Source organism: Leucoraja erinacea, chromosome 29 (genome assembly GCF_028641065.1).
Source record: "Leucoraja erinacea ecotype New England chromosome 29, Leri_hhj_1, whole genome shotgun sequence".
Taxonomy (NCBI): Eukaryota; Metazoa; Chordata; class Chondrichthyes; order Rajiformes; family Rajidae; genus Leucoraja; species Leucoraja erinaceus.
The window spans coordinates 24,366,625-24,393,769 of record NC_073405.1 but is presented as its reverse complement, the minus strand read 5'-3'; the positions used below and the strand labels follow the sequence as shown (position 1 = coordinate 24,393,769).

At 47.3% G+C, this 27,145-nt stretch overlaps 1 protein-coding gene across 5 annotated transcripts in view; it reads right to left on the bottom strand.

Annotated features, from left to right (window-relative positions):
- Positions 1–27,145, bottom strand: part of LOC129711333 (transducin-like enhancer protein 1) — a 183,514-nt gene that overhangs the window by 52,036 nt on the left and 104,333 nt on the right. For 4 of the 5 annotated variants that reach the window (XM_055658922.1, XM_055658919.1, XM_055658923.1 and 1 more), the window contains 2 exons: positions 27,065–27,081; positions 20,095–20,193 (listed from right to left, as the gene is read on the bottom strand). In XM_055658922.1, coding sequence (XP_055514897.1) covers positions 20,095–20,193; positions 27,065–27,081 — 116 coding nt within the window. The remainder of the gene's footprint in view (positions 1–20,094; positions 20,194–27,064; positions 27,082–27,145) is intronic. The other variant, XM_055658921.1, reaches the window with a different exon arrangement.

Here is a 27,145-nt window from a genome sequence, read left to right as displayed (position 1 = left end):
ATGATCATATTGAAGGGCGGTGCAGGCTCGAAGGGCCGAATGGCCTACTCCTGCACCTAATTTCTATGTTTCTATCATACAACGAGGTTTTAAAGGGATGGAGATGGTATACGTTGGCCATTTCCTTTCCCTTTCCTCGACACACAAAAAAAACTGGGGTAACTCAGCGGGTCAGGCAGCATCTCTGGAGAAAAGAAATAGGTGATGTTTAGGGTCGAGACCCGAAATGTCACCTATTCCTTTTCTCCAGAGATGCTGTCTGACCCGCTGAGTTATTCCAGCCTTTTGTGTCGTTGAATCGTCAGTTGAAACCAGCATCTGCAGTTCCTTCCTGCACCCTCACCCTTTCCTTCTCAGTAGTTAGCAAACTGAGAACCATCAAGCTGAAGGGCTGTTCATTTAATATCTCTCCCCCACTCAGTCTGCATGGGTCCATTTTAAGATCACCACGTTGCTAAAGTGAACGAGTGGAGTGATTCCATTTTTGAGACCCTCATTTTTGACATCTTCCACATCTGTTTTTCTTTTTCTATCACCGCTTCCTACAACCTTCTACATCACAGTCGTGATTGCTTTTGTATTAGAGGTACAGCGTGGAAACAGTGCCCTTCGGCCCACCGGGTCCGCGCCGACCAGCGATCATCCGCTCATACCAGTTCCATCACACACTATAGGGTCAATTTACAGAAGCCAATTAACCTACAAATCTGCACATCTTTGGAGTGCGGGAGGAATCCGGAGAATCTTGAGAAGCCCAACGCAGATATAGGGGGCTCATACAAACTCCGTACAGACAGTACCCATAATCTGGAGCGAATCAGAATCTCTGTTGCTTTAAGGCAGCAATGCTATCGCTGTGCCACTGTGCCGTCCCTTTATACAAACAGCAGGAAGTACATTTTCAGCCCACCAATTTTCATTGGAAAAAACAGTTGTGATCAGCCCTATGATTACTATGCAATCCAGCTACAGAAGGCATCACAAGAGGCTAACATCACCCGTCCATGCTCTCCAGACATACTGCCAGATCCGCTGAGGTCAGGTGGATTCTCTACAAAAAGGACTGGACAAGCTAGATGCAGGAAAACTGTTCCTAATGTTGGGCGAGTCCAGAACCAGGGACCACAGTCTTAGAATAAAGGGGAGGCCATTTAAGACTGAGGTGAGAAAAAACGTTTTCACCCAGAGAGTTGCGAATTTGTGGAATTCCCTGCCACAGAGGGCAGCGGAGGCCAAATCACTGGATGGATTTAAGAGAGAGTTAGATAGAGCTCTAGGGGCTAGTGGAATCAAAGGATATGGGGAGAAGGCAGGCACAGGTTATTGATTGGGGACGATCAGTCATGATCACAATGAATGGCGGTGCTGGCTCGAAGGGCCGAATGGCCTCCTCCTGCACCTATTTTCTATGTTTCTTTGTTTCTATGTTTCTAGAGAACACAGATGTTATTAAGGTGACAACATTGTCAAGGTGGCTGAGTGGAATCATTCCATTCTTCCCCCAAAAGTTAAAGTGGGTCTTCTTATCCAAGTATCTTTTTTTTTTAAAACAGGCATTTAAACTTTCTTCTCCCCCATGTTTTTACACCTGCATATATCAAGGGTTGACTGGAAAACCCATCAACTGAACTGACTAAACAGCCTTTGGTAAAGTTCATTGTAGTGGGCAAGAAAGAGGAAAATATATGTGAATGATGCTGTAGGTATGTTATTGTCCACCCGGGGAAGCAAGGAAACAGTAATGTGGCAATTCCTTTGGAGCAGTGCCATCAAAGCCCCTACTTCATGCCCAGAGCTCCGTGTCCCTGAGCATAGCGGACATGTTCAGGATCTCGGGCATGTCTATTAAAAAGGACACCAAGTGCTGGAGTAAATCGGCGGGTCAGGCAGCATCTCTGGAGAAGTTGGATAGGTGGCGTTTCAGGTCGGGATGCTTCTTCAGTCTGAAGGGTCCAAGTACCCAAATTCTCCAGAGATACTGTCTGACCCGCTGAGTTACTCCATCACTTTGTCATTTGGTGAAACAAACATCTGCAGTTCCTCATTTCTCCTAATCTACGATAGCTGGAAAATTGCTGGAAATGCTCAGTAGGCCAGGCAGCATTCTGCCGAAAGTGAAACGGTTAATATCTCAGGCTAAAGACCTTCAGACAAAGTCTACTTTTGAAGGACATTCCCCTGCCTTGGTTCCCTAATAATCTCAGCATGGGCTAGTAGCCACCTCACTACCCGTAGGGCCGCATGGTCTCAGGAGAAAGGGATTTCAGTGGGAGTGCGGCAGATTAGATCAGTATTCAACATCTGTACTTTGAACACAACCAACACACCTTTTTTTGGTTTAGTTTTAATTTATAAATACAGCGCGGAAACAGGCCCTTCGGCCCATGGAGTCCGCGCCAACCAGCGATCCCCGTACACTAGCACTATCCTACACACCAGGGACAATTTACAATCTTTACCGAAGCCAACTAACCTCCATGTCTTTGGAATGTGGGAGGAAACCGGAGCACCCGGAGAAAACCCACGTGGTCAGAGGGAGAACGTACAAACTCCATACAGACAGCACCCGTAGTCAGGATCGAACCCATTTTTCTGACGCTGTAAGGCAGCAACTCTACAACTGTGCCACCATGTCAGTAGAAGCATATATAATTACGAGAGGCATAGATAGGGTAGATAGTCAGAGCCCTTACCCCCTCCAAAACAGGTGAAAATGTCAAAGATTAGAGGCAATGGCTTTAAGGTGCGAATGGTGAAACATTAAAAGTGATATCTAGGACAATTAGTTTTACTCATGCCAAGAATGCACTACCATAGATACCATAGCGGTGTTTGAGCTTTTAGGTAGGTGCGTGGATACGCAGGGAATGGAGGGGTACGCATCATGTGCAGACAGGTGAGATGAATTCATCCTGGCAGCATGTTCGGCACAGACATTGGGGGCCGAAGGGCCTGTTCCTGTGCTGCACTTTTCTATGTTCTATAAAACACCATTCAGTCGACAAGTCACTCCAAAGATGTACAGGTCTGTCGGCTAATTGGCTTCTGCAAATTGGCTCCGATGTGTAGGAGAGCGCTAGAGTATGGGGTGATTGCCAGTCGGCACGGTTTGGTGGGCTGAAGGGCCTGTTTCCACGCTGTACCTTTAAACTAAACGACACTGAATTCCATTTTAAACTGGAATTACAGCTTTGGATTTGAACCCCAAACCCAAAAGACTAGTTTGATGCGAGTTGCTCACGTTCTGAATGCTGAGCTGGCACCCAGGAGGTTTGAAAGGCGTACGAACATTTGGTCGACTAAATGTGATGGATGAATTCACTTTGTGTACATGGATGAGGGAGGCCAAAAATAACCCCCACCAACGGGCACCAATGCAAGAGTAAAAGAGAGATGTGGGAGAGGCAACATTATTCCATCTGCAAGCAATGGTGTCCAACTGAGCTGAGGTATAAACAAGTCATTAAGCAGGCTTTGGTTAAATATCCTTCGCTTATCCAAATGGTCTTTCGGGATGTGGGCGTGCAGCTGTGAGCATTAGTGGGCAGAGCGATACTAAAAGCATTATGTGCAACGGGACAAATTGCCAGCGGCTGCCTCCAGCACACTTCCTCGCCCAGTCACAGAGAAACTAGGAGTGCCGCTGCTTTGTACAAACCACAGGCACGCAGAAACGGCAGAAAAAGACACAAGGGCAGCATCCCGGGACGGCATGGATAGGGAACGTTTCAGGTCAGGACCCTTCTTCAGACTGAGTGTGGTGGGGTGATGTGTGTGGGGGGGAGAGGAAGAAAGCTGGAAGAGAGGAGGGACAGGAAAAAGCCTGGTGAGTAATAGGTGAATACAGGTGAAGAGGTGTGGGGTACATAGATACATCAACAATAGGTGCAGGAGTAGGCCATTCAGCCCTTCGAGCCAGCACCGCCATTCAATGTGATCATGGCCGATCATTCACAATCAGTACCCCGTTCCTGCCTTCCCCCCATGCCCCTTGATTCCGCTAACCCTAATAGCTCTATCTAACTCTTTTGAATGCATCTAGTGAATCGGTCTCCACTGCCTTCTGAGGCAGAGAATACCACAAATTCACAACTCTCTGCGTGAGACATTTTTTCCTCATCTCAGTTCTAAATGGCCTACCCCTTATTCTTAAACTATGGCCCCTAGTTCTGGGCTCGTCCAACACTGAGAACATGTTTCCTACATCTAGCGTGTCCAATAACTTAATAATTTTATGTGTTTCTATAAGATCCCCTCTCATACTCCTAAATTCCAGTGAATACAACCACAGTCGCTCCATTCTTTCATCATATATGACAGTCCCGCCATCTTGGGAATTAATCTTGTGAACCTACACTGCACTCCCTCACTAGCAAGAATGTCCTTCCTCAAATTAGGAGACCAAAACTGCACACAATATTTTAAGTGTGGTCTTACCATGGCCCTGTACAACTGCAGAAGGACCTCTTTGCTCCGATACTCAACTCCTCTCGTTATGAAGGCCAATATGCCATTCGCTTTCTTCACTGCCTGTTGTACCTCCATGCTTACTTTCAGTGACTGATGTACTGGGACACCCAGGTCTCATTGTATTTTCCCTTTTTCTAACCTGACACCATTCAGATTATAATCTGCCTTCCCGTTCTTGCCGCCAGAGTAGGTAACTTCACATTTTTCCACATTATACTGCATCTGCCATGCATCTGCCCAACCTGTCCAAGTCACCCTGCATCCTCATAGCATCCTCCTCACAGTTCACACTGCCACCCAGTTTTGGGCCATCTGCAAATTTGCTAATGTTACTTTTAATTCCTTCATCTAAATCATTGATGTATATTGTACATAGCTGCGGTCCCGGCACAGAGCCTTGCGGCACCTCAGTAGTCACTGCCTGCCATTCTGAAAAGGACCCGTTAATCCCTACTCTTTGTTTCCTGTCAGCCAACCAATTTTCTATCCATGTCAATACCCTGCCTCCAATACCATGTGCTCTAATTTTATCCACTAATCACCTGTGTTGGACCTCATCAAAGGCTTTCTGAAAGTCCAGGTACACTACATCCACTGGCTCTCCCTTGTCCAGTTTACCTTTGGTTGGCAAGAGGTCAGAGATGAGAAGACAAAAGGTGTCAGATTAGGATAGCAAGGTGAGAATTGTGAAGCTAGAGGAAGGAATAAGGGTGGAAGGGGGATAGATTCATAGAAAATAGGTGCAGGAGTAGGCCATTCGGCCCTTTGAGCCTGCCCCGCCATTCAATATGATCATGGCTGATCATCCAACTCAGTATCCTGTACCTGCATTTCTCTCCATACCCCCTAACCCCTTTAGCCATAAGGGCTACATCTAACTCCCTCTTAAATATAGCCAATGAACTGGCCTCAACTACCTTCTGTGGCAGAGAGTTCCAGAGATTCACCACTCTCTGTGTGAAAAATGCTTTTCTCATCTTGGTCCCAAAGGATTTCCCTTTATCCTTAAACTGTCACCCCTTGTCCTGGACTTCCCCAACATCAGGAACAATCTTCCTGCATCTAGCCTGTCCAACCCCTGAAGAATTTTGTAAGTTTCTATAAGATCCCCCCTCAATCTCCTGAATTCTAGCGAGTACAAGCCGAGTCTATCCAGTCTTTCTTCATATGAAAGTCCTGACATCCCAGGAATCAGTCTGATGAACCTTCTCTGTACTCCCTCTATGGCAATAATGTCCTTCCTCAGATTTGGAGACCAAAACTGTGCGCAATACTCTAGGTGTGGTCTCACCAAGACCTTGTACAACTGCAGTGGGGATGGGGGATGGGGGTGGGGGAATGAAATGGGGATGATGAGTACAAATCCCAGTGGAGCACAGGAGAGAGATGGGCGGGAGATGGTTGTTTGAGATTAGTTCCCTATAATTGGATCTGAAGCCATGTTGGTCCCTGCCAACACGGGGCTAAAGTGAGCCCATCCACCCTACATTACAGTGGCCAATGTTAAAAGCTTCTTCCCCAAATCTGCCCACTAGAGGAAAAAGAGCTCCCCATGTAGACTTGTACACATTGCTATGGATAGGAGACGTTTGGATGAATATGGGCCAAACGCAGGCGGGTGGGACTAGTATAGATGGGGCAAGTTGGGCCGATGGTCCTGTTTCCACGCTGCATGACTCTTATGCCGCTCCACAAACTGGAGGACAGGATGTTGCTGTTTTGATGGGCCTGCAATATTCCGCGTGTGCTTATGACTCAATGTTTAATTTAATTTAGAGATACAGAGTAGAAATTGGTCATTCTGCCCATCGAGTCCGCGCCAATCAGCGATACCCACACATTAACACTATCCTACACACACTGGGGACAATGTTACAATTTTACCAAACCAAGTAACCTACAAACCTGTACGTCTTTAGAGCGTGGGAGGAAACCGGAGCTCCCGTAGAAAACCCACGCAGGTCACAGGGAGAATGTACAAACAGCACCCGCAGTCAGGATCAAATCCGGGTCTCCGGCGCTGTAAAGCAACTCTACCGCTGCGCCACCGTGCCCCCTTAAGCAAAGATTTTAGAAAAGGTTCTTAAGGGGGGGGGGGGGGGGGGGGGTTGGTGCGATGTGCTGAGCAGAACAGCGCACCGGCCGTTAACAATGCCATAAACATTTACCCACCTCCCCATGTAGCTTTGAAGGCTGCACGGTGCTGCCAAGTCTCCCACATTGTGGAATGGGGAACAGGCTGGGTTCTCCCACTCTTAACATTATTTTTAAAACACAGCAGCTGACATTTACAAGGGTCTCATTCCCATGCAACAGCGTGCAGGACCACTGTGCCAGCCATTTGCTCGCGGTGCAACAATAAAGGCTTATATCCCAGCAACGTGGACAAAAGCAGCCTGCACAGAGAACTCTGCAAAGAAACCACAGCTTCCCAATCGCAGCCAAGAGCGTTCTGGACGCTCTCCAGTCGAACTGCCAAGGGAGGCATTAAGCAGTGAACTCGACTCGACTCGAGTTAGTAGGTATTTATGCAGGACTTTAAGTCACCAGGCAGAATCAATGCCAGACTCACCGAGGAGAAAGCCCTGCAAACAAACGCAGCGTCACAGAGCCAGCCCCATGCTTTTCTGGAGCAGTAGACCCACAGCCTTACAGCGCCAGAGACCCGGGTTCGATCCTGACTGCGGGTGCTGTCTGTACGGAGTTTGCACGTTCTCTCCGTGACCTGCGTGGGTTTTCTCCGAGATCTTCAATTTCCTCCCGCACTCCAAAGACGCAGAGATTTTGTAGGTTAATCAGCTTGGTATAATCATAAATTGTTCCTAGTGTGTGTAGGATAGTGTCAGTGTGCGGGGACCGCTGGTCAGTGCAGACTCGGTGGGCCGAAGGGCCTGTTTCTGCACTGTGTCTATAAACCAAACCAAACCAAAGTGACTCAGATGAGAGTTAAATATGGTTTGGCCGGAGGGAATACTCTGATATTTGCATGCACGGCCTTTAAGACGGAGATGCCGTGTTAGATTTTACCCACTCTATCACCGAATGCCCCTGCCCTTTACCCCAGCCCTACGCCACTGCGTGGGCAGTCGGCCAGGCAACGTCCCACTGATTTTCAACGCTTCAAGAGCGTTTGGAAAGCACAGTCCTCCTGTGAGGTCTTCAGACAACTCGTTACCGCCAATCTCTTCCCTGAGGCTGTGAAACTAGACCACAGTCGCTGAACACAATCTTAATACACGATAAATTAAATGCTCCGTGCTATCAGCTTCAGGTGAATTGTGCAAGACTTTAATCCAACTCGATCTCCCGAGACCTTCAGCCTAACCTTCTCGGTTGGCGCGCTGCCAAACAGCAAAAAATAAAACGCATTGCATTAAATTGGTCAATGTGGACCACTTTACAGCACATTGCCTTCCTGTACTCTGACTCTATCCTTCCTCAAAGAATTGATCATTTTTAAAGGAGGCAATGTAGAAATCACAACCATTGCGTGATACATCAACCATTTAGCTCTTCAAATCACAACAGATTTTTATTGGGACATCATGCTGGAAATTTCTGTGTGTAATAGGTAAACTAAACAAAAAAAGTCAAATTCAACACTAGTGTTGAATTCAGTTTAAGAGATGCAGCGTGGAAACAGGCCTTTCAGCCCATCGATCACCCATACACTTGCTCCGTGTTATCCCACTTTCGCACCCTACATAGCAGGGGCCATTTGCGGGCCCTGCAGATCGTTGGAATGTGGGAGGAAACCGGAGCACCTGGAGAAAACCCATGGGGTCACAGGAGGAGCGTACAAACTCCGCACAGATAGCACCCATCGTCAGGATGGAACCCAAGGTCCCAGTCTGAAACGTCAACTGGAGGAAACGGGATCACCCGAAGAAAACACACGCGGTCAAAGGGAGAAAGTGCAAACTCCACACAGACAGCAGTCAAGGTCAGGATTGAACCCGGGTCTCTGGCGTTGTGAGGCAGCAGCTCTACCTACTGCTGGGCTATCCAACCCCTCCACAGATGCTGCCTGACCCACCGAGTTCCTCCAGCAGTTCTTGGTGTCCCCACCCCACACAACACTGCCGTTGGTTTCAGTGAGGAAACAGAAAAAAATGTAAGAGTTTCAGCTCCTAAAATTCAACAATAGTCTGGTTTAGAAATCCTTACAGACAGCACCCAGAGTCGTCTCTGGTGCAGCAAGCGCTGTAAGGCAGCAACTCTACGCCACCCAGTAACCCTGTCCCCACACACCAGACTCTTGACTAGGGCGCTGGCTTCTGCCTCACCCTCACCACAAATAAACATTGGTGCCCTGAATTAAAAGCCTGCTCCTCAGTCTCTTTTCCACCATTGTAAAAGCGTACACAGTTCAGACTCCCATCAGCTTCAAACCACGGACTGTTAATGGCTTCTTGCTGGCATGACTTACCCAGCAATTAAACAGCAGGAGCAGCGTAATACATCAAAATGGTGATATGTTTATTGAAGTCCATTAAACTGCACTGTGCCCCGTTCAAACTATAACCCCTGGAGTGCCAGAAGATAAATTGGAATGGGAAGGAAAAGGTGGGGAGAGCAGGATAAGGGGAAGGAGATCTATTTCAGATACAGCATGAAAACAGGACCTTTTCCCCGCCAAGTTCACGCCGACCCTTCACACCAGTTCACACCCGTTCACACTCGTTCTAGGTTATCTCACTTTCACATCCACTCCCCATGCAGGAGTGGCAATTTACAGAGGCTAATTAACCTACAAACCCACACGCCTTCGGCATGCGTTGGGTAAAACGGAACACCCCGGAGGAAACCCAAACAGTCACAGAGAGGACGTGCAAACTCCACACAGACAGCACCCGAGGTCAGGATCGAGCCTCGGTCTCGGGCGCTGAGAGGCAGCAGCTATACCCGCTGCACCAACTCTAAAATGTGTGACAAGGTGGGAGAGAAGATGTTGATTAGAAAAAAAGTTTCCAGTTCACATATACCTACATGTGTAGCGTAACAAGATTCAGGGGACAAGCTGGGCTAACTAACTATTCATTTCCCTGACAGAGAGCACTGTGAGATCCAAAGGACCCCTCCACTTCTACTCCCGGTCTAAAGGGTTCCCATCCAACATTCACTTCTTCTTTTTGGATTCTAAACCTATTATCCAAAGCACTGGATAATAGGTTTATTATTATCACGTGTTAGGGTGGCGCAGCGGTAAGGGCCTGTCCTATCTGGGCGTCAATTGTGCATCATGCAGATGGCGCGCAAAGATTTTGTACATCACAAAATCCTGGGTCGTCGCGGGTCACTGCCTACATCACCACGCACCATGCGCTCGTAATGCGCACCATGCGCGCAAGTAACGCCCAAATGGGGCAGGCCCTTTAGGGTTGCTGCCTTATAGCACCAGTGACCCTGGTTCCATACTGGCTACGGGCGCTGTCTGTACAGAGTTTGTACATTCTCCCCGTGACCGTGTGGGTTTTCTCTGGGTGCTGTGGTTTCCTCCCATCCTCCAAAAACGCATAGGTTTGTAGTATAATTGGCTTTAGTAAAAGTGTAAAATATCCCTAGTGTGTGTGATAGTGCTAGTGTGCAGGGACCGCTGGTCGGCGCAGACTCGGTGGGCTGAAGGGCCTGTTTCCACGCTGCATCTCCAAAAGTCTAAAAAAAAGTTTTTTTTTCTCCAGAGATGCAACCTGACCCGATGAATTACTCCAGCATTTTGCGTCCATCTTCTGTATAAAGCAGCATTGCAGTTCCTTCCTACGCAAAAGAACTCTTAGTGGGATTCCTGAAACTAACTTCACAGCTGACTCACAACAAACTTTAGTTTAGAAATACAGCGTGGAAACAGGCCATTTGGCCCACCGAGTCCACGCCGGCCATCGATCACTCATGCACTAGTTCTATCCTACAACCTAGGGGCAATTTACAGAAGCCAATTAACCTACAAACCTGCCCATCTTTGGAATGTGGGAGGAAACTGGAGCACTAGGAGAAAACCCACGCAGTCACAGGAAAAACGTACAAATTGCGTACAGACAATACAGACACCTTTAACCCATAGCCCCTAGTCCATGGTTAGGATCGAATCTGGGTCTCTGGTGATGTAAGGCAGCAACGCCACCACTGCGCCACAGTGTCGACTAATGCTTACTCAAGCTCATCTCATCGTATAAACTAAAAATGGTGGAAATAGCAGATAAAGCATCATCGAAGGAAAAAGGTTAACAGTTTTGAGACGGAGTTATACAGCATTGAATCAGGACTACCAGCTCAACATGTCCATGTAGACTAGTTGTGTTTAGGTTTATCATTGTCACCTGCACCAAGGTACTGTCAAGAGCTTTGTTTTCCATACTCTCCAGTCAAATTGGTTAATACTACACACAAATACAATCAAGCCAAACAAGTACAATAGATAGAGCGAGGGGGATGATACAGAGTGCAGAATATAGTTCTCAGCATTGCAGTGCGAGATTTACAGGTAGAAAAGAGATTTAAGAGTAGGCCCATTGTAACGGATGATAGTAGACCTGGGGCAAGCATGCAGGGGAGTTGCCATGCTCCAGAGCCTTCCTCAGTGATTCCCATTTGCCTGCATTTGGCCCTTGTCCCTCCAAATCTTTCCTGAGCATGTGCCCAAATGTCTATTACACACTGTCATTGTACCCACCTCTACCACCCTGCAGTATTAATTCCATATACCCACCTATTATTTACCTATTGTTCCCCTCTCACCTTTAACCCATGCCCCCTAGTTTTCAATCCCACTAACCTAGGCAAAAGACTGTGAACATCCACCATAACTAAACATCATGGTTTTACAAACCTCTATATTATCTCACCCCTCAGATTTCTTTCTTCCAGGGAAAACAGCCCAGACTCTCCTTATTCCGCCCTCTATTCCTGGTAAAACTTCCTGTGAATCTTTTCTGCGCGCTCTCTGCCACAACCTTCCCATAGTGTGGCAACCAGACCTGCATGCCCAAACAGTTGTGCTCAATGATTTTGGTCAATGGCCTTTCCTCTTTCATCAACCCATCCATAGAACAGAATAACACAGGAGCAGGCCCTTTGGCCCACAAAGTCTATGTTGGACATGAAGATGGAAACACCAAGAAACTGCTTGAATCTTGAGCAAAACACAAAGGGCTGGAGGGAGAAGGGACTGAAGAAGGATCCAACGAAGAAACTTCATCCCTCCAAAGATGTTGGCTGGCTGACTAGCTGAGTTCCTCCATCACCTGTTACGATGCCTTTAAACTGATCTCTGCCTGCACATGGTCCATATCCCTCCATTCCCAGCATTCCCATGTACCCATCTAAAAGCACTCTTCAATGCCACTATCGTATCTGCTTTCACCACCACCTCCGGCAACATGTTCCAAGTACTCACCACGCTCTGTAAAAAAACTTTCACTGCATACAGGCCGGCATGGTTGCACAGCGGTAGAGTTGCTGCCCTACAGCGATAGAGACCCGGGTTCGATCCTGGCAACTGGCATAGAGTTTGTACATTCTCCCCGTGACCGGCGTGGGTTTTCCCTGGATGCTCCGGTTTCTCCCACACTCCAAAGACGTGCGGGTTTATAGATTAATTGACCTCGGTAAAGATTGTAAATTGTCCCTAGTTTGTAGATAGTGCTAGTGTACATGGATCACTGCTTGGTGCGGACAAGGTGGGCCGAAGGGCCTGTTTCCGCGCTGTATCTCTAAACCAAACTAAACTAAAATCTCCCAATACTGCTTCTCCACAGTTGCAATCCAACCTCTCAATATTTCCCAACAATTTTTTATCTTTAACCAGAGACTCCCAGTCTCTTGTCTCAAGTTTGTAAATTTAAAGATGCATTCAGTCTGGACATTCGGGTTAGTTCATGGAATAAAGATTTTACCATTGTCAAATATGTGGTCTGCACACCACTCCCTAACCTCTCTCACAAAGGAAAAGTATCAAACCTGTGGAAAATACTGAGACGGACAAGGTAGGCATTGCATTCAGTGGGATTCAGAGACAAAGACCAGCATAGAATGATGGAAGGCACGGTGGCGTAGCTGTAGAGTTGGTGCCCCACAACACCAGAGACCCGGGTTCGATCTTGACTATGGGATGCTGTCTGTACATTCTCCCTGTGACCGCGTGGGTTTTCACCGGGTGCTCCGGTATCTTCCCACACCCCAAAGACGTGCAGGTTTGCAGGTTAATTGGTTTTGGCAAAAATTGTTCCTCGTGTGTATGATATCGCTAGTGTATGGGTGATCGCTGGTCTTGGTGAGCGGAAGGGCTCGTTGCCGCACTGGAGCTCTAAACTAAACTAATAGACCTAACAATCTCCTCTGCAGTAAAGAGTATGAAGGAACTGCAGATGTTGGTTTAAACCAAAGATAGGCACAAAATGCTGGAGTAACTCAGCATCTCTGGAGAGAAGGAATGGGTGACGTTTCGGGTCCAGACCCTTCTCTTATACAGGTCGACACCCTTCTTCAGACGTCTGCAGTAAATCTGTTCCTCCAGTAACGGCCAAATTCGAACTTCACTTCCACCAGTTCTGTAGGCGCGGTGAATGTATGTAAATGCCAGGGGTTTGTTAATGGCGACAGTGCACAGGGAGGGTACAGAAATAACAGCAGAAAATGCTGGAGACACACAGCAGGGCAAAGCACCTGTGTAAACAGCTCAGATGAGGGAGCCTTTGTCAGAACTGGGAAAGAGGGGAAAAACAAGGGCGGGTAGGGATGTGTAAAATAATAATCTGCACCAATTAAACCACTGGACTCTCCCTATCTCTACGAAGAGAACGAGAAAATAGTTAATCTGTGGAACTCATTGCCAAAGAGGGCAGTGGAGGCCAAGTCAGTGGATATTTTTAAGGCAGAGATAGGCAAATTCTTGATTAGAACGGGTATCAAGGGTTATGGGGAGAAGGCAGGAAAAAGCGATTATGGCAGAGTAGACTCGATGGGGCGTATAGCCTAATTCTACTCCCATAACTTGTGAATAACATTTGTGACCAGTTCCTTTTTAGTCCATGAACTGGGAAGATTTAGAGAGATACGGGTCAAATGTGGGCAAAAGGGACTAGGTTGGATGGGACATCAAGGTCAGTATAGACAATTGGGCTGAAGAGCCTGTAGCTGAGCTGCAGAAGTTGGATTGAGTGCCAGGTTTGGGTGGAAAGGTTGCTGCCCAAGGGATTGATTGGAAAAATAGCTCTGTCTAAGATCTCTACCAAGCCTTCAATTACTCAGACTGTTGGTTTAAATCTCTTCAAAACCCCTTCCATTCTTCTCATCGTGTAGGCATTTATCTTACATTCTCCTCCTCCCCGTCCACCTTCATGCTTTTCCCTATGACTCAAATCCATTTGGACAGCTACATGGGTAGGAAAGATTTAGAGGGATATAGGGGAAACACAGGCAGGTGGGACTAGTGCAGATGGGACGCCTTGGTCGGCATGGACAAGCTAGGTTGAGCGGCCTGTTTCTGTGCAATGTGAATTTAATAATCTGACCTGGTAACCTAAAGAGACCAGAAGCAGGAAGATCCAAGAATCTTTCGGCCTGACACAGCACGGCTGGTAGAGCTACTGCCTCAAAGACACAGCATCAACCCCAACCTCAGATACTGCAGTGAGTTTGCACGTTCTCCCTGCAACCACGTGCATCTGTTTCCTCCCACATCCCAAAGAGGTGCTGGTCGGCAGTTGACCGCTGTAGGAACAGCATCTCATATTCTGCTCGCAACACAAACGTATGAAAGATGAAGATTGGCACAAAATACTGGAGTAACTCAGCGGGACAGGCAGCATCTCCGGATTGAAGGAATGGGTGACGTTTCGGGTCGACACCCATCTTCAGACAGAGTCAGGGGAGAGGGAGACACAGAGATTAATAGTGTTTAATTTAGATATAGAGATACTGCACGGAAACAGGCCCTTCGGCCCACCAGGTCCGCGCCGGCCAGCGATCCCCGCACATTAACACTATCCTACACACACTCGGGACAATTTTTACATTTACCAAACCAATTAATTAACAAACCTGTGCGTCTTTGGGGTGTGGGAGTAAACCGAAGATCTCGGAAAAAACCACGCAGGTCACGGGGAGACCGTACAAACTCTGTACAGACAGCACCCATAGTCGGGATCGAACCCGGGTCTCCGGCTCTGCGCTGGCTGTAAGGCAGCAACTCTACCGCTGCGCCATAGCGCAAAAGCGAGACATTCAAAGGGGAAGACAATCAAGGAAAATATAGAGTCGATCATTGTTAGCTAGGAGAAGGTGACAACGAAGCATGCAGAGATAAAATATAATCAAGGGGACAGTAAGACTGGTCGGAGAACTAGGAAGGGGGAGGGATGGAGAGAGAGGGAAAGCAAGGGTCACTTGAAGTTGGAGAAGTCAATATTCATACCGCTGGGATGTATGCTGCCCAAGCAAAATTTTGCTTTCGTATTTCATATTTCATATACCTTCTCTCCAGAGATGCTGCCTGTCCCGCTGAGCTACTCCAGCATTTTGTGTCTATCTCCGGTGTAAACCAGCATCTACAGTTCCTTCCTACATAATATGAACATTGAATTCTCCAACTGTCGGTAACCACTAACAACCTCCCTCTCCCCATTCTTCCCCCTCCCCCACACCGTACAGGACTCACACCTATTTCTCCTCTCCCCTTCCACCCACATTTGCAATTTGCAGCTCTTCAATCCTTTTATCTCACACTTTCCTCTTTAACCATTGGCCTTTGTTCCAACCGTCTGCCTAGTATAGCCCACCTTTGCCTGTGTCCACCTTTTACCCACCATGCCTTGCCTTGCCTTGCCCCACCAACCTCCCAGCTTTCTCCCCCCAAACCCCCTTACATTCAGTCGGTAAAAGGGTCCCCAACGAGAAGCGTCACCCACCCGTGTTCTCTAGAGTTGGTGGTGCCTGACCCTCTAAGTTACTCCAGCCTTTTGTGTCCTCATTTGTAAACCAGCATCTGCAATTCCTAGTTTCCACCGTCAGTGTGCAGCAGATTACTAATATATTAGTGGGGAAGTTGATGACATTGCAGGATTGCTATAAACGGATGAACGACCGTTAGCCTGGTCTCGAGAGGTTGAATGGATAAAATCCCAAGTGCTTTTACATTTTTAAGACATTTTTCATACCTTTTCAAGTTACAACAGTTGTATATCAAATCTGATATGTGTTCAATGTGTTCCTTCCACTCCACAGCCCCCAATGCTTATTTCTCAATTATCAGATTCACCACCAAACCATCAGTAAGTGATACTTGGTTTGAGAAATATGTTTGGAGCAGGCGGGAGAGAGAATACAAATGAATACCAGATGGCAACTCTGTTGGACTTGGCTTTCGAAGACCAGAGAAATGTATTAAAGTTGTGCGGAGCACAATTAGTCCAAACACGAAATGCTGGCGTTTAAATATTGACCACAATGCCACAAACCCGGGGAATAAACAGTCACGGCCTTCAAGTCCAACAAGGGGACAGGCGGCTGAACGCTCATTTTCCACAAGAGGCAGTCAACTGATGGTTTTCAACCGCAGAATGACGAAGAAGATGAAATGGCTGCCAGAAGCGGCGAGCGCAGATGCAGATTCCCCATCGCTTTAGTGGCATAAGCCTGGGCAGCCCATAAACAGGGCTCCACACACCCAACTGAGAAATGGAGCCTACATCTGTCGAGGAACATTGACTGACTGTAGACAGACAGACACAAAAAGCAGGAGCTTTCCCAGGACTGGAACATCTCACCAAGTTGAGTGCCTTGTAACAGCCCACAAGGCCTTGGAGTGTCAGGGGATCAGGGGTAACTCCCCAACCTCTTCCTAACTCCGGAATCCCCCGCCCCCCCCCCCCCGCTCTGAAGATGGGTTTTGACCCGAAATGTCACCCATTCCTTCTCTGCAGAAATGCTGCATGACCCGCTGAGTCACTCTAGCATTCTGTGTCTATCGTAGTTTAGTATAGTTTAGTTTAGAGATACAGTGAGGAAACAAGCCCTATGGGGCCCATCGAGTCCATGCCGACCAGCATTGCCCACAACTACCATCAGCCCCAACCCTCAAGGCCAAGTTGAAGGACCTACTGTCATCTTCCATCCGGATTGGCACAAGAAGCACCTCTACTTGGCTGAAGTGTCCCCGTCTCAGCACAAGTGAGCTTACGTCAACCAAGGCGGATGTCTTAAGCTCATGAGAACGGCTCAATGGAAAACGGACAATGCCACAGTAAAAAAAATGGGTGCGATCGCTTATCAAGCTGAACTGCGTTTTGATACACAACAGGAATCCCGAAAGGCCACTCTCTGAGGTGTCAGGAAGTCTAATGGACTTCAAGCCACATTTGGACGATCGGAGGGTGGCCACCATTTTCCTGACAAGATCCATCGGAGCTCATTACTGACATTCATTACTCATGAGCTCATTACTGACACAGCTGACAATCAGCATCTTGACAACGTCAGTTGTGTAGCTTTAGCCATGACAATAATGGCAAAGTTACTGAGCCCATCCAAAGCCATCACACAAGAGACCATCTCACAAACCAACCTCCCTTCTATCAAATCCATTTATACCTCACTCTGCCTCGTCGAGGCCAGCAGCATAATCAAGGATGAGACGCACCCTGGCCACTCCCTCTTCTCCCCTCTCCCATCAGGCAAAAGATAGAGAAGCTGTGGAGGCCAGGATAGATTCTTGACTGGTGCGGGTGTCAAGGGTTACAGGGAGAAGGCAGGTGAATGGGGTTGAGAGGAGGAGATAGATCAGCCATGATTGAATGGCGCAGTAGACTTGATGGGTCGAATGGGAAAATTCTGCTGCTATCACTTATGAGGCCATTCGGCCCACTGAGAGATGGTGGCAGTGGGAGATGAAGAGCTGTTTAAGACCATTTATCAGTCAACAACACAAGCTGAGCTCTCTGATGGACAAGTAACAACCAGCCAGACAAGTTTTCACTCTACCGTACAAACTAACAAGGGGACAGGGCCTCAACAGACATTTTGAGTTTCCATTTTATATTTTTTAACCGTATCAGTCCTTGACTCCAATTTTAGAGGTCAGGCCAAGTTTTGTAGAGTTCCAATATTCATCGAATGAACTTGATATTGAATGTAGAGTCATGGAGCTGTAGAGCATGAAACAGGCCCTTCAGCCCACCATGTCCTTGCCAACCACATCGGCAAGTCCCATTTGCCTGCATTTGGTCCATAGCCCCGCCAACCCTTCCTATCTGTCCTGATGTATTTAACGTGTCATGACTGCACCCACTTTTATTGCTTCTTTTGGCAACTCCTTCCAGACACAGTCTGTCTGTGGTAACATCTGCGGTGACATCTGTGTCATAAGTCTACAGGGCATGGAGTACTATATAATTAGACAGAGACACGGAGCAGATAATGGGCAAGTGTCTAAACAATCGCAAAGTTTAGCTAAAATACTCATAGTAATAGCGGAGTCACTGTGGTTGTGCTTTGGCAATGTGACATGGAACACCAGGTTTGAAGCTGTGCCCAGGCCTGTGTTGCAACCGAGCTGGGTGCAGTTTGCTCCGTTACACTCTCACCGCAGAGTTGGGCAGGTCGAGGCCTCAAGCTTCACCTCAGCAGCCAGAGTCCAAAGATCTCGGTCAACATTTCAGTCCCAAACCGATATCCTTTGGATGGGTTATTACACTTAAGCTGTTGCTGCTACCAAGTGAATGTTAGGGATCATAGGTCGGCACGGCGGCACAGCCATAGGTTTGCTGCCTTACAGCGCCAGAGACCCGGGTCCGATCATGGCCATGGCTGCCGTCTGTATGGAGTTTGTATGTTCTCCCCGTGACCGCGTGGGTTCTTTCCAGGCGCTCCGGTTTCCTCCAAAGACGCGCAGGTTTGTAGGTTAATTGGCTTTGGTAAAGATTGTAAAATTGCCCCTGGTGTACAGGATATTGTTAGTGTACAGGAATTGCTTGTCGGCATGGACTCTGTGGGCCGAAGGGCCTCCTTCCACTCTGTATCTCCAAAGACTAAAGTATAAAGGTCACATAATGTTATTGAAGAGAAAGATTAGCTAGAACACTGAAGACATATTTAACCCTTGAAGACACAGAGTGCTGGAGTAGCGCAGCAGGTCAGGCAGCAAATTGACCCACTGAGTTACTCCAGCATCCTGTATCATGTCTCCTTTTATAAACCAGCATCTGTCATTGCTTGTTTCTAAATATTTAACCATTACTCCGAGTGCCCAAAAAGATTATCTGATCCTATTGCAAACTGAAGGGCTCGACTTGAAATGTCACTTATCCATGTCCTCCAGAGATGCTGCCTGTCCCGCTGAATTACTCTAGAACTTTGTGTTATTGCAATACGTTTGGTGGATTCCTGTTGTCCACACACTCTCTGTCGCTTCCTCCGCACCAAATGTCACTAAACTTCAAATGTAGACACAAGATATCGCAGATGCTGGAATCCTGAGCAAAAAACAAAGTGCTGGAGGAACTTCTTCAGACTGATTGATTTAGACCACCCAGTTAGACTTTAGAGATACAACGCAGAAACGGGGCCCTTCGGCCCACCAAGTATGCACCAGCCATCGATCACCACATACACTTGCTCTACCCCACACACAAAGGACAATTTACAATTCTTTACTAAAGCCAATTAACCTACAAACCTGAACGTCTCAGGAGTGTGGGAGGAAACCAGAGCACCCGGAGAAAACCCACGCAGTCACAGGGAGAATGTACAAATTCCATGTAGCGAGCACCCGTAGTCAGGATCAAACCCGGGTGTCTGGATCTGTAAGTCTGCTGCTGCGCCACCATGTCACCAGCAAGTTCCATCAGCACTTGGTGAATCAGTTCAAAGCAGGATCCCCACTCAATATTCCCCTCACAATGCTGCCTGAGCCGCTGGATATCTCCAGCACTTCAGTTTTTGCTTCAAATGTGTTTTATTGACTGTAATGCCCTTGGGTATAAGCTGAAAGTAGCCAGATAATTGTTAACTATAAGAATGTGGGGTGATGGTGCAGGCAGAGATGATAGCGGAGAATTCATAGCCACAGATGGCTGTGGAGACCAAATCATTGGGTTTTTTTGAAAACAGAGATTTTGAGATAAGTTCTTGATTTCTTGTTTTCTGAAGAAGGGTCTCGACCCAAAACGTCGCCCATTCCTTCTCTCCAGAGATGCTGCCTCACTCGCGGAGTTACTCCAGCATTTTGTGTCTACCTTGATTAGTACGGGGAGAAGGCAGGAAAATGGGGTTGAGAGGGATAAATAGATCAGCCAATGCCAAATGGTGGAGCAGACTCGAGGGGCAGAATGGCCTAATTCTTCTCCTATGTCTTCTGGTGTTAGTGGTGTTCCAGAGGCTATTAGATAGGCACATGGATATGCAGGGAATGGAGGGGATATGGATCATGTGCAGGCAGATGGGATTAGTTTATCTTTACCCCATGAACAGCACTAATATTGTGGGCTGCAGGGCCTTTTCCTGTGTTGTACTTATCTATATTCTAAAAAACACAACCAGCTAACTCAACACTTAATGTTTCATCATTTCTTATGCACGGTCAACAGTTAACTGAAGGGTTAACTGCTTCGCCCTCTACAGATGCTGCCTGACCTGCTGAGAATCCTCGGCACTTTCTGTTCTTCTTTCAGATTTCCAGCATCTGTGCCTTCTTGCTTTTGCATCCGACATTTCACGACTTGTCTCTGCCTCCTAAAACAAAGATCGGCAACAGAGGAGGGGGGGGAAAAAGGAAATAGGTATCTGTGTGTTGTGATCAGCAATACAGAACCCGAAGGTCCTGTAGGAACAGTCAATAATAATTTTCACGCGAATCAAATGAATAGTTGAAAATGCCTCCGTGCTATGAGCTATTGGGCCATTCTTTGGGAAGTGAACCAACGCGTCACACACGTGACCAGATCTCATCACATTAAAGTGATGCATTAAAATATTCTCGTACGAGATTAATCTTATTCGTCGCTATTTCCCTACCGACAAAACTATAGTGCATGTCTGCTAAAGATATGAATATTCTAGATTTTTAAAATTCACAGAGCTTATAAGATAAAACTGAGTTATGAAAAAAATGCTTCCGTGTGGTCACACTCGTGACCAATCATATTTGACCTCTGACCATAAACAAACATTGTCAGCATAACATGTAAAAATTTCACTTGATAAACCAAAAAATATATACAGCACAAAACAATATACCTGTAATGCTTTCAGAATTAGAAGAGGCATTTTTTTTTTCCATCTTTTTTGGTCACACACATGACTAAGAATTCTCCCTATTAGAGAATTTCACTTCAAGAGCAGGTATATAAACAGTGGACCGAATGGCTTCATACTGCACTGCAGGTTTATACAGAGAAGTGCGAGGCGTTGCATTTGGCAAAGTCACACCTGGGTAGAACTTGCACAGTGAAAGGCAGGGCACTGGGGTGTATTGTCGAGCTGAGGGATCTCAGAGGGCAGGAATATAGTTCCTTGAAAGTGGCACAACAGGTAGATAGGGTGGTCCAGAAGGCTTTAATCAGTCAGTACTGAATACAGAGGTTGGGAGGTCATGTTACAGTTGCACGAGACATTGGAGAGGCCACATTGTGTTCAGTTCTGGTCACCGTGTTATTGAAAATATATTTTTAAGCTGGAAAGAGTGCAGAAAAGATTTACGAGGATATTGCCAGGACTCGAGGGGCCTGAGCTATTGGGAGAGGTTGAGCAGGCTAGGACTTTATTCCTTGGCGCGGAGGAGGATGAGAGGTGATCATATAGAGGAGCGTAAGATCATGAGAGGAATAGACAGGGTTAATGCAGTCTTTTATCCAGAGTAGGGGAATCTAGAACCAGAGAACATAGGTGTAAGGTGAGGGGGAAATATGAAATAGAAATGAGAGGAGCAACTTTTTTTTACATAAAGGGTGGTAGGCATATGGAACGGGCTGCCAGAGGAGGTAGTTGAGGCAGGTACTATCTCAACGTTTAAAAAACATTTAGACAGGTACATGGATAGGATAGGTTTAGCAGGATATGGGAAACATAGAAACATAGGCAATGGATGCAGGAGTAGGCCATTCGGCCCTTCGAGCCATCATTCAATATGATCATGGCTGATCTTTCAAAATCAGTACCCCGTTCCTGCTTTCTCCCCATATCCCTTGATTCCATTAGCCCTAAGAGGCATATAGAACCCTCTCTTGATTACATCCAGTAAATCGGCCTCTACTGCCTTCTGTGGCAGAGAATTCCACAGATTCACAACTCTCTGGGTGAAAAGGTTTTTTCTCATCTCAGTCCTAAATGGCCTACCCCTTAATTCGTAAACTGTGTCCCCTGATTCTGGACTCCCCCAACATTTTTCTGCATCCAGCCTGTCCAAACTCTTAAGCATTTTAAATGTTTCTACACAATTGCCACGGCAGGTGGGACTAGTGTAGACGGGGCATGTTGGTCGGTGTGGGTAGTTGGACGGAAAGGGCCTGTTTTCACGCTGTGTGGCTCTGTGCTGTTTCACAAAATGGACGTTGCTCCATGTCTCTACCCATTATCCAAGCACGGTGCAGGAAAAACTGTCGCGGTTGTTAACATCTTTACATTAAACGGTTCATAACATCGACAGCACATATCTGCAAGGACTGAATCAGTCAGTGTCTGAGCACCAGACAGGACTGCGAGGGTTACATCTGCACAGACAGAAGTGGGTTAAATTCTCCAGGCCGCATTAGTGTTTGTGAAGCGTGCGTCTGCCTCTAATTAAGCTAAATGCCCTCACCGCACTTGCTTTCAGTTCATTTTCCCCGTTTCTAGTCCCGTGATCATTGTGTACATTGAGGCAGCTTATTATTAATAAAGAAGGCAAGCTTGTGTGACAGATACACTCCATCTCTGTCAGCACATTCCCTGTGGGCAAACACAGACACTGTTTTGGCTGCCGTCGCAATTGTCGGGTCAAACAATGATGGATCTTCAGTCTGCTGATTACATCTCCAAAAGATCACGTTACCTTCGGCTCAGGGTCCTAATGCTATTTGGCAGTCAGAGGAAACATGAATGTGGGAGGAGGAGGAGGAAGCGACTGAGTTTACTAATTCCCAACTCAGGGTTACACAGCCAGGTGCCTTTTTCAACGCTGCTGTGATTTTGAAGGGTCAAATCCTGTCACGCTAGGTTTTATGATAGAAAGCAAACGAGGTGTAGTCAGTTGGCTAGAAGCCCTTCGGATCAGATGGAATGAGACTCACTTGCATTTTGTAGTTAGTGGCAGTATTAGCCGGTTTACCAGGAACACTTGACAGCATTTCGCAGATAGTTGCAAGCTCGTCAAATTCCTCTCTCTCTCATACCTTTGGGATTTTGAGAATAACTGCTGCCTGGTGGTTAGGGGTGGATCAGATAGCCACGGGAATCAGTATTCCATAGACCAAGGGCATTGGCAAGTGGAAAAGAGACACTCAATCTCACAGCCTCAATTGCAAGCTCACAGTTAAAGGTGCTGACTCATGCACATCTAGAGCTGGTGGTTCCGCAGGGAAACTCCAACTACCTGCTGCTCCGCAAGTAGGGTCTGAAGAAGGGTCTTGACCCGAAACGCCACCCATTCCTTCTCTCCAGAGATGCTGCCTGTCCCACTGAGTTACTCCAGCATTTTGTGTCTAACCACAGGTCGAGCTCCTGCCTCATGGTGCGAGATTGTCCACGCTGGCTTCCCCTGTGGGCCACAGCGGCCTGTGGGAGCCTTCATGCGAGTCGCAGTGGTTTGGGGGCCCGCGCCCGGTGAACTCTTGAAGGAGGGAGCCAAGCTCCTCCACTGAAGACCAGAGACCGGGAGGAGGGAGGGAAGAGAGGCCGGTAGGGGAGGGAACCGGGGTCTGGCCTACCGGCTGCGGCAGGCACCCCTGGGATTGAAGTATAGATGTGAAAACACACACCACCAGATTCAGGGATAGTTTCTTCCCAGCTGTTATCAGGCAACTGAATCGTCCTACCAACAACCAGAGAGCAGTCCTGAACTACTATCTATCTCTTTGATGACCCTCGAACTATCCTCGATCCGACTTTGCTGGCTTTACCTTGCACTAAGCGTTATTCCCTCATCATGTATCTATACACTGTAAATGACTCGAATGTAAATCATGTATTGTCTTCCTGCCGACAGGATTGCACGCAACAAAAGCTTTTCACTGTACCTCGGTACAGGTGGCAATCAACTAAACTGACTGAAGGTGGACGGGTGAGGAGAGGATGTCGGTTGCTGGTCAACCAAGGGAGGGCGATGGCTGTAGGCCCTGCAGCAGCCTGGGGCTTGCCTGAATCGGGCACCTCTCATGACAACTGGAGCGTGGACTGGGAAACTGATGCCAAACATGGCACCTCCTCCATGCAAGATCAATGCATTATTTCTGTACAATTGTTAATCCGGGGTGGTATGGTGATACTCTACTGGACTGCTTGTAAGAAAAGAATTTCACTGTGCATTTGCACTTCATACATGTCCCAATAAAGCAGTATTGAACCTGGGTTCGATCTGACCACGGGTGCTGTTTTATGAGGAGTTTGCACGTTCTCCCTGTTGGAAACCCTCCATTGGGTTCTCACCACCATCCCAAATATGTGCAGGTTTGTAGATTAGTGGGCTTATGTAATATTGCTCCTAATATGTCGGGAGTGGATGAGAAACTGGGATGACATAGAACTACTACAAGTGATCGGTGCGGACTTAGAGGGGCGGACGGCTTGTTTCTATGCTGTATCTCTAATCCTAATCTCCAAAATTCCATGAGAAGACAGTCAAACACAGGAGACTATGTATTGATGGCGTGGCATTGGTGAGCCTACATCATGAAAACTATGGAGAAAATTGGTCTCCATAAGGAGCAATGTTAATGTGTTGGAAGCATTTCAATGTTTCCTAGACAAAAGCTTGAAAAAGCACGCACCCACCATACGCAGGAATACCTTCTTCCCCTCTGTTATCAAACTTCTGGATAGTCCTTCCATACACTCGGGTGTAGTCCCGATCTTCCAATACCGCATACAATGCTGAAAAACTATCTTTGCTGACTGGTGTTTCTCCTCTTCACTCTGCCCTCTCATATTTGTTTATGACAATACGGATGTTCTGCGCAGGATGAAACTGAACAGGAATGCTGCACTGTAAAATGCTTTGAAGAGGCTCTCTGCTGCCATGGGTAGCATGGTTGGAAAGAAGTAGCTGGAATTCTTCCAAGTGCCTTGTCAGACTCTTCCAAGTTCACTCGCTCAGGAAGCTGTGAAAGCAGCCGTGATTGCACTAGCAGTTTGAGGGGGGGGGGCAACCAAGTTTAACCATGGCCAGAATCTGTGCATTGACACTGAAATGCCACAGCTAAACAATCTACACAGACTCACTCTAGCTGCGCCGAATTCTGCATGAATAATGACAATGGAATTCTCATGGCCAGCAAGAAGCCAGTCAAAATAGGCTGCCAATGCTGTACAAGATCGTAAAGTGCTTCACATCCAACAGTTTAATTTTTCTGGCTGTCGGTTTGTGTATTGCAAGAATCCACAGATGGACAAGATGAGCAGCCAATTTTTTTTCTTCCCTTTGTGGTGTCCTATATATCATAGATAAATAGCATGGCCGGGTACACAATAGTGCAACAAAGACCAAAGGTCCCCCCCCCCCACCGGCAATAGTTCCTGTATCGTAAGTGCCAAAGTTTCAGCAGCTCGAACATGAAAAACAAAGTCAAGTCTCTGTTACATTTATGCCAAGATTTATTTACTTGCTACCGCTGTGGCTCAATGTCTGAACTGATCTGATTTTTACATTCCTTGCTCCGCTCCTGAATACACATCCTAACTCAGGCATCTCTGATTATCATCAAATGCAACTTAAAAACGTATCCTCGTGGGCACATGGAATTAAAGATCATGTCGTTTCCAAAATTCCACATTAAACACTTGGCATGGCTGCTTTATTAGCCTTGAACAATGCCAATTCATACATGAAAAAATTGAAAACATACTTGGAAGAATACAGCACTCATTCACTGTAAAAAATAACAAGCTTTCTCTGTAGATAGACACAAAGTACTGGAGAAACTCAGCTGGACAGGCAGCATCTCTGGGGAGAAGCAATGGGTGACATTTCGGGTCGAGACCCTTCTTCAGACAAGGATCTCAACCCAAAACATCACCCATTCCTTCTCTCCAGAGGTGCGGCCTGCCCTGCTGAGTTAAGGACCTGTCCCACCAGCATGTGATTACATGCGTCTAGCGCGACCAAACGTGGACGCTTGAGGCGTACAGCCGCACGGGGCCTGTCCAATTTGAACCGCGGAGCCGTATGGAGTTGCGCGGGGCTGGTCCCGACTTCATACTCACCAATCAGCTGGGCAGGAGATGGGCCGACTGAATTTGGACGTCGCACGGCGTCGGGCGGTGACGTCATCACGCAACGGCATGCCGGGCGATGACGTCATCGCGCAACGCCACACGCTAGGCATACGGCGTCAAGACACTGCGTACGACGTCAAGGCGCTGCGTACTGCGTCAAGATGCTGCGTACGTCCTCAATGTGGCTGCGGGCCGACATGCCGTTGTCGCGCGGGATTTTCGGACAGTGCAAGATATTTGGAGCCCCGCACAACTTCATACGCCTCCGCCGATCGAAGTGGGACCGGCCCTGTGAGGCCGTACGCCTCAAGCGACCACGTATGGTCGCGCTAGACGCATGCTGGTGGGACAGACCCTTTACTCCAGCTTTTTGTGTCTATCTTCAGTGTAAACCAGCATCTGCAGTTCCTTCCTACACAAGCTTTCTCGGTTGTCCCCTTCACCACTCTCTTGTTCAGCAATCTCGGAAAAACCTCACAGCTGAAGCTATTTTTGAGAGTGTAAGCAATTCCATACCCCCCGAGAGTAAGCAAAATATGCAGCATTATGACGTGGACTAATATACTATCAAGGGGTGAGATTTGCACTAATCTGTAAAACAAGTAGCTAGCGGCAACTACGAGCCAACATGAGTTACAAAGCATTTCTTAGCACTTAATTCAACCCTTGTTATCTTTGGGTGATTTGCCAAATTCCAGATTGCATCTGTCTCAGTCATAGTCATAGAGTGATACAGTGTGCAAACAGGCCCTTCGGCCCAACTTGTCCATACCGGCCAACATGTCCCAGCTACACTAGTCCCACCTGCCTGCATTTGGCCTATACCGGTCTAACTGTTTCTTAAACGGTGCGATAGTCCCAACCTCCTCTGGCAGCTTGTTCCATGCACCCACCACCCTTTGTATGAAAATGTCACCCCTCAGATTCCTATAAAATCTTTTCCCCTTCACCTTAAACCTATGTCCACTGGTCCTCAATTCACCTACTCTGGACAATTGCTCTATTTCATTTTACAACTTTTGTAGTTTCACACGACCCTCCAAATTAAATTTTTATCTCTAGAGTTAACGCCATATTCGTTACGTCAGTACAGTGGAGCCACCACCCCCCTCCCTCCCTCCCTCGTCATTAATGGCAATGGTTGTGCTGTTTAAATGTTTGCTTCGTTCACTGAGAGCAACAAAATGCCTCTACTCACCGACCCTTGGTCTCTGTCTGACTCCGTTGGAATAGCACCAGACCACAAGGAATACAAGAGGAACAAAAGAAAAACAAGTTA